General features: G+C 42.4%; 2 protein-coding genes across 3 annotated transcripts in view; both read right to left on the reverse strand.

The window, feature by feature from the left end:
- PTPN3 (protein tyrosine phosphatase, non-receptor type 3) overlaps nt 1–7,779 on the reverse strand; it is a 190,129-nt gene extending 182,350 nt beyond the window's left edge. Inside the window, exon 1 of one of the 2 annotated variants that reach the window (XM_014938685.1) lies at nt 7,748–7,779. In XM_014938685.1, the coding sequence (XP_014794171.1) occupies nt 7,748–7,763 (16 nt within the window). In that variant the 5' untranslated portion in view covers nt 7,764–7,779. The remainder of the gene's footprint in view (nt 1–7,747) is intronic. The other variant, XM_014938684.1, reaches the window with a different exon arrangement.
- Nucleotides 7,780–13,237: 5,458 nt separating this feature from the next.
- Nucleotides 13,238–14,570, reverse strand: part of MOCOS (molybdenum cofactor sulfurase) — a 206,320-nt gene continuing 204,987 nt past the window's right edge. Inside the window, exon 16 of the mRNA XM_014938434.1 lies at nt 13,238–14,447. Within this exon, the coding sequence (XP_014793920.1) occupies nt 14,301–14,447 (147 nt within the window). The 3' untranslated portion in view covers nt 13,238–14,300. The remainder of the gene's footprint in view (nt 14,448–14,570) is intronic.

A 14,570-nucleotide genomic window follows, 5' to 3' on the forward strand; every position in this document is an offset into this window, starting at 1 on the left:
CAACTTCTCCCTCTTTTTTTGCATTCTGTAGAAGGACCTCTGGTCCATCTTGTCCCAGAAGTCCTTGACAGTGATGTCCCCTTCCTACCCATTTCTGTGCAATAATGAGAAGGGATAGCAGAGCAGTGAATCTCTGCCCTGACATTTTAGTGAGGTGGCATCTGGAGGATGAACAAGATACCTCCCTCCAAAGTCCCAGCAAACCTGAGTTATCCCATGGTCTGATGGAGCCCTGTGGATATTCCCTAGACAAGAGCATCTCCTCTTTGGCAGAGGTTGCACTCCCATTACTGACACACAATATGAAAACTTGGGGCTCAGTTGTCTCATCTGCTTGAAGGGACTGAAATATCAACCTCTCCGTTTTCCATAACATCCCTCTCTGCTGTCCGTAGAAAGACAGAGGAGGCTTTAGATCATGCAAAAGGTCCAACGACAAGGACACCCTGCCTTATTCACCTAGGGATACATGGAAATAATTAGGTCCCATTTTAATTGTCTTTTTAATCTCAAACAGCAGAGAAAAAACATGTAAGCAGCCCTCAGAGCTGGATCTGTAACAGGATAGGTTCTACATGGACTACATGGAGTTTATGGATTTTAGCCAAGATTTTTAACTACTGAGACCTCAGCTCTGAGCAATCTACCCTCTGAAACAGGTTACTCAGTGGAGAAGGGGGCTGTGAAGTGCCCCGCTGCACAGCTCAGCATGCTCCCCATGGGGCTTGCTGCTGTCTCTCACCAGCCCTAGCATCCTACTCACCTCCAAGAGGAGCTGCAGGCATCAGCCCTGGAGACTCTGACAAGACACCTTGGTGGAAAGGGCAGAGGCTAGCAAAAGAGAGCTGCAGAAGAAATAGCAGGTTATGGGGCAATTGCTTCAACCAGCAGCACAGGAGCCACAAGGTATTGGAGCTGCCTGAAAAACACAGCTGGTAAATCAAGGGTAAGATGTCACAGCTGTGGTCTGGTAAAATCTCACAGGCACGTTGCAGTCCCTGGGTAGGACATTCCTCTGTGGTGGGAGTCACAGAGCAGCCACATGTGGCTCACTTTCTTAGTAAAGCCGATGGGATTTCCAGCCCTGCAGCAGTGTGTGTAGGATGGAGCGGAAGGAAGGTGACCATGGTGGGCAGGCATGAATGCATCCAGGCAGCAAGGCCAAGGAAAAATCAGGTGTCCTGCTCTTCAGGTGAAAGCGAGCTGCCCTGGCTGTGTGTGCAATCCAGTCGAGGCTGCTGTGCCACTCACCCTGTCAAACACGCAAAGTGACTCCCAGCTCCTCTCTCTTGCACAAGAGCGCGTTAGGTAAGCACCAGCACGGAGCGCGGTGGTGCAATTATTTGTCTAGGCACTAGCACAGGGACACTGTTTGCTAAAATGCCTCCATTTCAGACCTTAGCTTCTGCCTCCAGCGCAGATGCTTCAAAGAGATTATGAGGAGAGTGAGTGCCACTCTCATTTCACTGGATGGAAAGTAATATCTCCTTCCAGCTTCAGGCACAGCAGGGTAAAAGAGTAAACAGAGCTTCGCATTAATTTCCATTATATTTGGTAGGGAGGACTTAGTATAATTAAGCAAATAGCTCTGTCCTGCTTCTTTGGAAATCCAAAGGAGTTTTGCCATTTACAGAAATTAAAAATAGAAAAATGTTCACTGTGTTTTTGCCTTTTCACGGGCACGCTGATATCAGAAGAGTCACGTCTCGGTGGAAGTCAACGAGACGCGCCAGCTTATACCAGGGACGAGCGCGACTGAACGTGAGCTGTCATCCCTCGGGCTAATTATGAGCTCATCAGTTCAGGGATTCTTCTGAGTTCAGTTTTAGGGATCAGCATGCTTGATCCTCCAAACCGTAATTTTTAGCATTGCGATGGCATACCTCAGGACCTATGTTTAACACCTGATTACCACTCCTTTGGGCTGGGAAGCTGGAGACAATTAGATGAGTCGTCCCCAGTTCAGTGCTGGCCAGATACATTACCCATCCTGCTGTACCCTATTGTTTGATCATACCTCACTCCTCTTAAAGAGACTCATTTATCTTTCTTTCAAGTTTCATACTGTTTCCTGCTTTACTGAGATTTATGATGAAAGAAAGAAAAACACTGCTAATTGATCCCCTTCAGGTGACATTATCCCTTGCAAGAGCATCAATCAGTGGTGGTAAACATCTGTTTGACAAGAATTCTCCTTTTTATATTCCACTTTGGAAATTTTAAGAACAGCTAAAGCTCTGCTGATAAAAGATGAGCAATACACAGCCTTCACCTGAGAAATTACAAGTACAGGGAACATGGTAATAGAAATCTCTCAGATCTCTGGCAGTTTGGTGGTGATTATAAGATCTAGTTGACAGAGCAGCAGAACCTTTTCATCAAGAGCTGCCCTTTGCACATTAACCTACATGTGTATAAGCCTCTGAACACAGTAGCCTGCGTGCACAGCTGTGTCAGCCTGTGTCAGCCCAGGGATAACAAAGGTTTCCAAGTTTAGCTATTTATTGAAAGAGCAAGGAAGGAGCAATCGCCTTGGTCCTTGGCCCGCATCGGTTGCTTGGCAGACAGAAAAACAGAGGGAAAAAAGCAGCGGAACTGACTGATCGTGGCATCCAGGCTTGTGCAGAAGCAGACTGACTGCTTTGGTCCTTAATCAAAGTAGTTATTGCTGCTTTCTGGCCCAGATGGAAAATGATCCTGAATGTCACACAGAGTTGTATGTTTTAAAGAGCAGTTCTCCCCTGAGCAGCCTCCCAGGGACCCCCATGGTCCCTGCCCAGCCCCAGGGATCAGGCTCAGCTTCATCCGGGCTCCCCTACTCTGCAATGGGCTGGGGCTGAACAATGCCAGCATTAGGGATCCTTTTTGATCCCTTTCATCACCTGTCAGAAGTTGTGCACATATATTTGGTGTCAGCCTAGGGCTGAGGGACTGATTTGATAACCACTCAAGGACCCTCTCTCCCTCCATTTTGCTATCCTGCTCTAGTATACAGGGCTCACATTCATCCTTGAAATCAATTGCATTTCACTGCAAATATTGAATTCTTGGGAATCTTCCAAGTCATCTGCTGTAAGAGCACAGCTTTGTGCAGCTTCTCTGTAGTTCAGCTAGATAATATGCACGAGGGTATTGCATCAAAGAGAAGAGCCCATAAAAGGAAGAAATGTTGACTGACTTACTAACAACCTCCTTCTGGTTATTAAAGACTTGGCTGCAAGGATACCTTACCATATTTTCAGATTCACAAACCTCAGCTGCTATGCTAGCAATGTTAGCTTATCCCTTGTAACACTTCACAACAGAAAAAAAAAGAAACAAAAATGTTGGAAATTATTTTGGGCTTTGCAATCTCAGCAGACAAAGATTTTTGGCTCTAGGACTTCTCAATAAAACCATCCTACTGATTCTGGGTCTTCATCACCTTGAAATTCATGTAGGTTATTCAACACCTGAGCACAGGGATTTCAGAACAATAATGAGGGAGGATTCTCTGCTCCTGTGTGATTATGGTTTTTATACCTGGGTTGCACTGGGACAAATAAGCATAAACAGGTGCCAGGGAGAGAAAAATGAGGCCGCTCAAGAGTTCAGCCCCTATTTCATTCCTGTGATTGCCTGAAAATCTCATTGATTTATTCTGCCTGATTCACACTTTTTGCATTGTATATGCTAAAGAGAGAAACAGTTGTCAACAGCTGTCAACTTTTTTGCCTGCTGGCAGTGAAAAAAGCTGATTAACTGCTTTTGGATGCAGTTAATTTACTAAATTTGGAAGTGGTACATCTTTGTCTAAACTTTCAGAAATACTTGGGCTACATGGATATTTGATTATTGGACTGTTCCACCAACCCAATTTTAATTAAGTGTTCAGTTTATACTTCTAGAAAAGCAAATTTGTTAAATATACAAAACTGGGCATACAGACATGGAAATGCTTCAGTCTCACAGCAGCTTTCTGAGTACTGTGAAGCTCCATTTAGACCATATTGAGGGAAGCAAATATGACTACCTCCAACCTTCTAGAGGAGACTGGATTTTACCCAGCAGAGCAGTTTAATTCTGCTGCTGACTCCACTCAGACCAAGCCTTCAACCACATTCCAGCTTTGCAAAGAATGTATTAAAACCCCCCAACCCCAAACCAAGAAAACCAAACTTCCTTGATTAAGTCAAAAAGGGAATCAGCCAGTAAGTCTGTATATCAAATGGTAGTGGACTTATACATTGAACTCAGTGTAAGGTTTAATTTAAAACTAAATTCAAAGCCAGTCTCTGAGGAGAAAAGTGGACACATCACAGCCAAGTCTCTAAACTGTTTTATTCCTATAATAATGTAACATTTTGACCCATCTTGCCAGACAATTGGTACCTTGCATTAACTGCTTGACCCTTCTCACTCATTCACCACAAGAGTGGATGGAGAATGTCCATCCTGGTAGCTCAGGGGGAAATTTGTTGGGTTCTCTGGTCTAAGTCTTCCAGCATAAAATAAACGATATTTGAAGTCACTCCTCCTACTTTTCACTGGAGGGGAAGGTTTGAGGATTACAGCAAGTGATGCATGAGGAGAGACTGAGGCAGCAGGTTTCTTCAACTCGGAGAAGAGCAAACTGAGAGCAGGGTGTATAATTGGCTATGTGTGGGGGGTGGAAAGGCCAGTCTTCTCAAAGGTGCACCATGAAAGGTTACAAGGCAACAGTCAGAAGCTGAATTTCTGAGAGGATCTAAAGAAAGATTTCTTCACCAGGAGGGTGGAAAAGCACAGGAAGAGGTTGCCCAGAAAGGTTGTTGGAGATACTCAAAACTCGACTGAGTACAGCCCTGAGAAACCTGATCTAGCCCTGGAGCTTGGAGCAGGGTGTTGAATTAGGGGACCTTCAGAAGTCCCTTCAAACACAGTTGCCCTGACATTGACAACTCAGTAACCAAGAGGCTAACCAGAAATTAATGAATGTTAATAGCACCGAAAACAAAATTTCCCATGAATGAATTCATGCAAAGCCTATCATACTACATTTTTAAATCTTACTAAGTTGCTCTTGCATTGCAATGTGCTTTTTATCTGATTAGCTGAGAAAACAACTCATTTATAGTGAAAAAGGAATCACAGTGAAGTCCATGTTGTTGTAGTCTGATGACATTGGTGTCCATGCAGCTTTATTTTTAGATAGAAATGAGAAATAACTGAAAGTTGGAGGGGAGAGCTCACTTTTAACGCAGCCATTTCCCAATTCCCAAGTCCATTCATGAATTTGTAGCTGCATTTCCAGCTGAATTCCTGGGCTCAGGGCTCAATTGCCCTAAGGGCACCAGGGAGTCACAGTCTCTTGTTCTACTCACAGCCTCTTAAGAGGTTTAATCTCCTCTGCCATTCATGATCACACATCCTCTTTCTGAGAGCTGCAGTTATTACTGCCACAGAAAATCCAGGTTAAGAAAGGCTGAGTGTATATCAAAATAATGCCAGCATCAAGAGGTCAAAAATCACAATGTTTCTGATCCACTAAGTCTTGCTACAGCTAGAAAGCTTTTCAGCTTTTCATTGCAAGATTAAGGTCAGAAGTTTCCTTTTTCTGAGGAAAAACGTATCCCTTCATGAGACCTCCCCCTCCCAACTCTGAATCCAGATATGATTTCAAGGTCCATGATTTTAAGGTTTACTAGTTGTGTAACTACTTTGATTAGTAGCTTTATCACCATGTCCATATCCAGCATGAGTCTCTTTTTCAAGAATAAGCTGACAACAAGATGATTTCAGTGACTTCTATCTAGGACCCAGCAGTTAGTGGGCCGCAGTAACAAGAATTGGTGGTATGCACTATGGTATGGAGCTTCACAAACCTAGAAATTGCTCTATTTATATTAATGCATTCTAGAAGGCTTAAATAATTTTATTTAGCTTCATTATTCACTTTTATTTTTTAATTTTCATATTCTTTCTAAGCTGAATTTTGATGGGTTTTTTGCCTATAGAGAATACTGTAGACAGCAAAAGCATTCCATCATAGCATTAAAAAAAATATTCCATAATTTTGCTGTGTTCTGGCACTTGCCACCTGATACCAGTCTGCCTCTCAATCTCTACCTGTTCCTTGTGGCATAAAGTTTATCACCAGGGACTCTGGAAAAATAACAGTACATACTTAAGAAAATTTCCTAATATCTCCAGTTTCTGAGAAATATGTGTGCTAATGTTACGGGAATTGTGTTCAAGGAAGTGTTCCTCTCCACACATAACATGATGCCTGACGGTCTTGTTTTGGCTTTTTCACAGCTAAGTGCCTCTTACAAAATGGGAATTATAATATTAAAAAAGTATTTTAGGGCTGATAGGTGAAATTAGAAGAAAAACAGCTGGGAGTAGAATGACCTTCCCAATTCAAATGTTCTCATGAGAAGGAGAATATTTATTCAATATAATTGCAGATGAATATGCTAACTCCAATACCTGACAATCTCAGTTAGATCTTAAACACACGTTTACCTTGCTTCTTAAATACATGACTGCTGGCTTGTATTGTTTTTGCACTTAAAAAAAGGTCTGGTAGGAATCCACTTGCATTTTTCATATTCATGGACGGCCGTGACACACACCGCTCTCAATCTTGCTTGACTAATTTAACCACTTGTTTCAGGTTACCCACTCAATGAAACGTCCTCAACATATTCTTCACTTTGCACGTAAAGAGCTTGAAACTACCATGCCGTGCCAGCGGGAGAGGCATGTGAGATTGAATGAATACCAAATGACTCCATGACGCCAGTGCAAGACAACATAAAATAGTGTGAGAACCTGACAAAGTACTTCCCTCAGATAAAACCTGGCACAACTAGTTAATGAGAAGTCCTCCGAGCTAAATTAGTAATGTCCATTGGGTTTTAATTGTTCCAAGAGTCTCTGGCCCCAGGCCAGCAGTGGCTGTTTTCAAACAGTGTCCCTGGGACAAATTCTGAGCGGGGCGCAGTGGAGCCAGGTGACACAGTGCCTGGAGAGGGGCACAGGCCTGGTCCTGGCTCTGCACTCCTGGGAGCTGCTCAGAGTTCAGCCACGTATTTGTTGTAAACTGCTCCTTATCCCGATGAAAGATGATAAAAGAAAGAGGGTACAAAGCTGCATTACAAAACTTTATCCTGCACTTTTACATGTCTGAGGACTCATTCTGCTTGCAGGGCCAGCGGCCGTTTGGTTGTCAGGGTTATGATACAAAAGATGGGGTGCCACCTCCTGTGCCACCTCAGAAAAACTGTGCACGCTTTTTTCTGAGTATTTTCCAAGACTAAAAATAAAATGGTTTAGACTATTTAGACTTCTTGGGCTTGAATATATTTAAGTAGATGCAAACTCTCCTAGACAATGGGTGTTTGCAAGCGGGGCCCAGCTCCTTTAGTGTAAGTCTTTTTTTTCTAATTGACTAGACGTTACTGAGGAACACTGTAGCTTTTTACAAGCACTGAGTGACAGCTAAAGCAACTCAGACAAGAACTTTCTCTTTTTAAGCATATTAAATCATTACATCGAGCTTTGGATAGCAAGTCAAACACAGAAAACTTCCATTCTTGTTCCTCACAACAGCATAAAAACGAGCATTTGCCATAAGAGAAATTCAATTTCATTTCAGTATTGAAGGGTTTTCTGGAAGAAACTTTTTGAGTATGACAGTAAATGCAAAGGTTCTGAGGATTAGCAACAGTCCAAAGCGTTTAGCTAAACCAGTGAAATTACAAATATCAAATACATGACTCACTGGGAATTATATCCATGAACGATGGATACCTCAGAGGCTCTTCTCCATTTGTAGAAGTGAATAGATGGTTTCAGCAGCACAGGGCCTTCTGTAGTCTTCCAGTTTTGTTTTGCTTCGGGAAATAATAACTCACAAACTTTTCAACAGCTTTATGTGATTCATCTATTATAAGTATCAGAAAACAACAGACTTGACATTAGATCATGGCTGGCTTTTCAAACACAGCCTCATGGAAAACACAGCCCTTTTCAGAAACCAAAAGCTGATTTCACTTCTGGACTGAGGAACCATTAACAATCCTGGCCAGAGTACTTTAACCCAGATGGGACACTTACCTCTGAAAAACAGCAACAAGCATGAGACGGGCTCAAGGATGGAATATACTGGTTGTGTAGGAGGAGCTGATGTTGTAATCCAGATGTGCAGCGTGTTGACAAGCTGTGGAATAGTTTGATTCAGAGAAGAAACTGAGTTTAACACAGAAATGCACCTAATTATAGGCTATGCACGAGCCATGCAAGGCAAGAGGCTCCTCATTTGAGATCCATATAATTTCAAATTTGCCATGAAACTAGTGTACTAAATCAAGTTCCCTGTTTCCTCACATTTTGTCTTACTTGGTGGCTATTTGAGAAACTCCTCAGCAATCTTCGGTGGCAAATGCTACAACACACATATTTGTCCCCTTTCCCCATCCAGCCTTTGCCATGGTCTGTTCCCCAACAGCGCAATTCTTGAATATCACCCTTCTAGGATGACTTCACAAGCAAAAAATTACTTACTTGTTCTGTGTCACATATTTCTGGGATTATTACAGAGGTTGCTGATGTACCTCTGCCTGTGGCAGTGATGCTCAAGGATGCCCCATATCAAGCCTCCCTAACATCTCTCCCTGTCCACAGTCCTCAGTGAGTCACTTTGTTCCTTATGCAGGGCACCTACCTATTTTCTTTTCCACTGGAAGGGACCCACAACTGACACCCCACTGAGTAAGCAGTGAAGTGAGTTGACATAAAAGAGGCAAGAAAGGCCTCTTAAATGGCACCTTGCTTTAGAGGTACCTCAGTATTGGTGACTTACTCTGAGTTATCTGAATCCAGTTTATGGGCCTGCAGATACCTATGTCATACAATCATAGAACCATAGAATGGTTTGGGTTGGAAGGGACCTTAAAGATCATTGAGTTCCAACCCCCCTGCCATGGGCAGGGACACCTCCCACTAGACCAGGTTGCTCAAAGCCCCATCCAGCCTGGCCTTGAACACCTCCAGGGATGGGGCATCCACAGCTTCACTGGGCAACCTGTTCCAGTGCCTCACCACCCTCACAGCAAAGAATTTCTTCCTAATATCTAATCTAAATCTCCCCTCTTTCAATTTAAAACAATTACCTCTCCTCCTGTCACTATACTCCCTGATAAAGAGTCCTTCCCCATCTCTCCTATAGGCACCCTTCAGGTACTGGAAGGCCACTATAAGGTCTCCCCAGAGCCTTCTCTTCTCCAGGCTGAACAACCCCAGCTCTCTCAGTCTGTCTTCATAGGAGAGGTGCTCCAGCCCTCTGATCATTTTTGTGGCCCTCTGCTGGACCCATTCCAACAGGTCCATGTCCTTCCCATGTTAACGACTCCAGAGCTGGTGTCTTTTATCTCCTAAAAAAATTACAAACTGCCTGGTGAGGCATAGGCATCACTACTTGCTTTTAAACTTTGTATGAAATGCCACCTTTCTTTCCCACCCACATTTTTTCCTTTTTACTTTGGCCTTGTGGCTGGTCCACCCAGCAAGATGTCAGACATGCGAGTTCATTTCCATTTCTGCTTTCGAGGACTCAAACTGGTGTTTCTCCTAATGGTGTAGTCCAAAGCACACTTGGGGTGTTCTCCTCTATTTTTGCTGAAGTTCCACCTTGTACTTAAGTGCTGATGGCCAGAGGAAGGAGACATCTGTAATCCACTATCTTACATGCCCAGTGGAGAGGAGTGCTCTGTTTTCTCCTCCCTTCTCTGGTGGCTGTGTCTATGTTTTGTCCAAGTAGCTGCTTGATGACAGCAGTGTAATCAGAGCGACTGGGACGTACCCACATCTTTCACCTCCATATGAGTGACTTACCTGTTGGGTTAGAGTCATGCTCTTCTTCCCCTCCCACCTTCAGTGAATCGAAAGAAGCATGAATGAGTAGCGTGGAGTCACGTGCAGATCCTGCCCCACTGTGCCCATGTCCCTCTCTCTGGCCCAGTGATTCACAGATCATTTCCATGTAATCCTCATGAGAAGGCAGGGATGAGCCTTCCCTGTGACTCCCCCACACACCCAGTCCTGGTAAGTCCCCACTCTCGCCTACTGACTGATGGGTTAGGCAGTGGAGAAAGATGGTGTAGGATCCCTCCAGGCAAAGGAGAGGGAAATGAATCTTCTCTCCCTTGGTGAGAGCTCCAACCTCTGGACAACAGAGATGGCTTCAACAGGACTGCCCCTGGACATATTTTAAAGGAAACCAGCGATTATCAGTGCATTTTTTGCCGGGCCTGAGCTGAGTGTGCAACCAACTGGCACGCTGGCTAGCCAGACAGAGGCTGTCGGCACAAGAGCTGGAGGAACACCTCACCTGTGAGTCCCAGCAGCAATGAGACATCCCTTCATGAGCCCAGCAATGCCTCCAAGCAGAACTTAGCATCTCATGAGCTCAAAGGTCAAGAATGCAAGCACCACCAGTAGACACTTCAAGCACAACATTTATTTTATTGGTTTCGTTTCCAAGAAAGTTAAAAACCAGTGTGAAGAAGAAATGCCTAGCATAATCCCTACAATTTATGAACAACAATCATGTTTTTTTATGCAGTCCTTCCTTTTGGTTTGTGTATAATTAGGGCAGAAGGGTGCCCTAAAATTTTGACCATATTTTCAAGGATGCCATTGAAAGTATATAAATCATGAACTGTATCTGAAATATCTTACTCATATCAGAGAGCACAGAGTTCAGAGGCTTCTCCTAAAAATGCTGATTACTGTTCTGTGATTTCAGCCTCCTGGCTATTATTACAGCTTGTAATAATCACCACTTTTGCCTTGAGATTTGAGAAGGAGTTAAGTCCCATAGAAAATGGAATGTGTCTGAATAATTCATTGTAAGGAAATATGGACTTAGCTTTCAAATATATAGAGGACTTTCTATATACAGCACTCTGGAAATACTGTATTAAGTACATATCTTACCCATATAAGGTAAACATATAGTCCAAAGATTTAGAATTAGTCCAAAGATTTAATTTTGCAGCAATGGGAGTACTCAGATCAAAGAGCCTACATTCATATGAAATGGTCCTTTTTCTATATACTCGACATATTGAGAAGTCACCCATTTTACTACATATAAGTTTTCCATGTAATATACACAGTGTTTTGAAGTTTTTATGCCCTTTTAGTTCCTGCAGTACATGGGCTTGCATTATGCTAAGTTTCTTCTTTCTCTGAATTTTTTTTCACATTATGGGAGGGATGTTCTTTCTACAAAGTTACAGTGCATGCCATTTAAAAGTGATTCTTCCTACTTCAGGATTTTCCACTGAGTATTGGCACTGAGAAGAATTTGTCTTCATTGATGGGAAGACAGATCGATACTGGCGGGAACACTCCACTTACTAGAAGGGAAATATTATCCTTTGTTGAGATGAAAGATTCCTTATGTCTCTTCCATCAATCTGAAGCACTGTGACATTTCCTATCACTACAGCACAAGGATGTTCCTTCTGGGAAATGCACAGAATGTACTAATGAGCATGTTCATACATCAGAGAAAAATTTTTTTCCCCCTGTAAAATGACAAAATTATTCTTGATCTAATATTACTAAGCCACAGCAGAGAGAAAGCATAATTGCCTGTAACTAATAGGTCAAAATGACCAAGCATGACATTTTTAAAGTTCAAATCCTCTCATCCTTTAGTTATCATACATTGCATTAAGGCTATTCACAAACAGTATCTGTCAAGCCACTGTGTACCAAAGTGACTTATTTTGTAGTAAATCCAATAATAAGTGAAACAGAGCTTGCTGGGGTTTGCTTTCAATTTCCTTTTCTAACTTCTGTGCCATTTTAAACAAATGACGTACTGGTGAGGTGAAGAGGACAGAGCAAAGCACCAGAGATCACCTGAAGGTCATCATACAGCAGGTCTCTTCATATTAAATTTGCCAGAGCTGTGCTGGCTTTCTATCCAACAAAACAATGTTCTGCACAACAGAAGAGTGAAACAGTTAAGAGATTTAGATACCAGGAAACTGCTTTTCAAGGTTCCAAAAAGCCTGCTCATTACAACATCAGATAATTGACTATTAGACAGATAAAACCCCTGCTTTTCAAAGCAGACATCAAGGAGCAGTGCTTGGGCTCTGAAGTGGAAGGTATAACTCTCAAAACTGATCCTCAGTTTACATACATATGAAACACCTCTCTCTTTCCATGTATTTTATGGCAGGTTGTAAGAAACAGATAATGTCTCTTCTCATTTCCATTACAAAGCTCTGCTGAGAGACTAATAACAGTCTGTTCCAGCTGAAGTGAGTAAAACCAGTTCTTCAAAAGAACAAAAAAAAAAAAGAAGAAAAAAGAAACCAGTTCGGAAAAAAAGAGGAGAAAGAAAAAGGATGATCTTTGAATTCTGATTCGCACACTGGGCGATGCGCTTCCATTTTCCCATTGTACGCCGCTCTGCGGTAGTCGCTCCCCTTTCAGAACGACTGTTTGACCAAATCTTTCACAAAGCTGCTTGCTCCCCTCCAGGGATATACTCAAACAACTCATGGATTGCTTCAGCCAGAAGCACTTTCACATAGTTTGAGCCAAAATTGCCCCAAGGAAGACCTAGAAAATGCTGGATGAGAGTTCTGATGGTGCTTTTAACAGGGTCAAAATTTCACTACCCAAATGGCAATACAGCAGCCAATCTAGGAGAATTTCCTCTTCCAGAAGGACTTCCTGGAAGCATGAAATTCTCCCGTGGCTGGCTGGGAAAAAAAGAGGAGAAAGAAAAAGGATGATCTTTGAATTCTGATTCGCACACTGGGCGATGCGCTTCCATTTTCCCATTGTACGCCGCTCTGCGGTAGTCGCTCCCCTTTCAGAACGACTGTTTGACCAAATCTTTCACAAAGCTGCTTGCTCCCCTCCAGGGATATACTCAAACAACTCATGGATTGCTTCAGCCAGAAGCACTTTCACATAGTTTGAGCCAAAATTGCCCCAAGGAAGACCTAGAAAATGCTGGATGAGAGTTCTGATGGTGCTTTTAACAGGGTCAAAATTTCACTACCCAAATGGCAATACAGCAGCCAATCTAGGAGAATTTCCTCTTCCAGAAGGACTTCCTGGAAGCATGAAATTCTCCCGTGGCTGGCTGGCCACATGTTAGGGTCATAAAACACCTGGCCTCAATGTGTTCAGTCTTGCATTACATTGACTTTCCATGCTTTTTTTTTTCTTTATGGCTTGCTTTATTAATTTTTTTAATTTTCACAGTAATTGATATCTCAGACTAAGTCTTAGGTTTCAGACATTTGCACTCAGAAATCAGAAAGAATGAGTCATATTTAGGAGAGTAAAGAACTCAAAAGAATTCTAAGAAGGACATTATCATATGTATGACCAGTAAGAAAAAAGAATACTTTGACCTGTTCAGGATGGAGAAACATCCAAACTTCAATAGTTCCCTTAAGTGGCCATTAGAGAATGGCTGAGGATGAACAAAGTTTGTATAGAAAACATGATTGTATTAGTTGAAAAATCTCTAATTTGAAAAAAATATGTCAACATCCACAAATAGATAAGGAAACAAGTGTGTGGGAAGTCATCAGATAAAACAAATCAGATGGAAAAGTAGCAAACGGGAACGAGAGGAAGAAGTTAAGAATAAATGGATGAAATTGCTTCACAGGGAATGTGTTTTGCAAACAGCGTATTGAATCTTCATTGATCTTTGTGTCTTTTTGGCATCTTCACATACCGCTTCCGAGGAAGGAGACAGATTTCCCAATAACAGCTCCCTCCAGTGCCTCCAGACTGTTGCACAGCACCTTCAGTGTCATTTTTGAAAAGCTGAATGGGCTTTCTCTCATGCCACTCTCCCACTGTTCCCTTCCCACCCACATTGTTTCTGAAATATATCCTGCATCCTCTCTCCCAATTGTGGTTTTAACAAAGCAACATAAGGAAGTAGTGTATTGTTGTGTTTACTTTCCTTCATTGAGATGTGGGTTTCTGACAACGATGTTGGGCTTGTTTAGGGAGTCATCCACCAGTAAAACTTGATCAAACCTGTTGCATCCTGAAGCAATTGAGCAAAATAGAGTTATGGCTGCTGTAACATAATCACAAGCAAAAACATGTAGGTGAGCTGTAATTATCAAGGGTTCTACCATCTGATAACGTTTACAGCAAACAGAAAATTAAAAGACTTAAACCAGAAGCAAATGAGTGGAAGCTTTTTCTTTTTTTTGTATAACTGACTACTGACTTTTCCCTGGAATTGCATATAAATCTCATCTCCACCAGAGAATCTATCCTGAACATTTTTCTTCACTGGATGTCGGGGGCTGAATTTCTGCATTCTCCTTCAGCACGGGAAGTACTTGAGACCCAACAGATAAAATATATGGAAAGGATGAGTGCAAGGGCTGGTTCATCAGGTATATGCCAAAGTTTGTCTGAAAAAAGCAAAATATTTATTGAGATGCAACTCACGTTGAAGTAATCAGATCTATAGAGGATCTCACAACCCAGATATGTTTAGAAAAACAACATTGCTTTAAGAACATGGAAATATGTAC

This window comes from Calidris pugnax, unplaced genomic scaffold (genome assembly GCF_001431845.1).
Source record: "Calidris pugnax isolate Ruff unplaced genomic scaffold, ASM143184v1 scaffold13, whole genome shotgun sequence".
Classification (NCBI taxonomy): domain Eukaryota; kingdom Metazoa; phylum Chordata; class Aves; order Charadriiformes; family Scolopacidae; genus Calidris; species Calidris pugnax.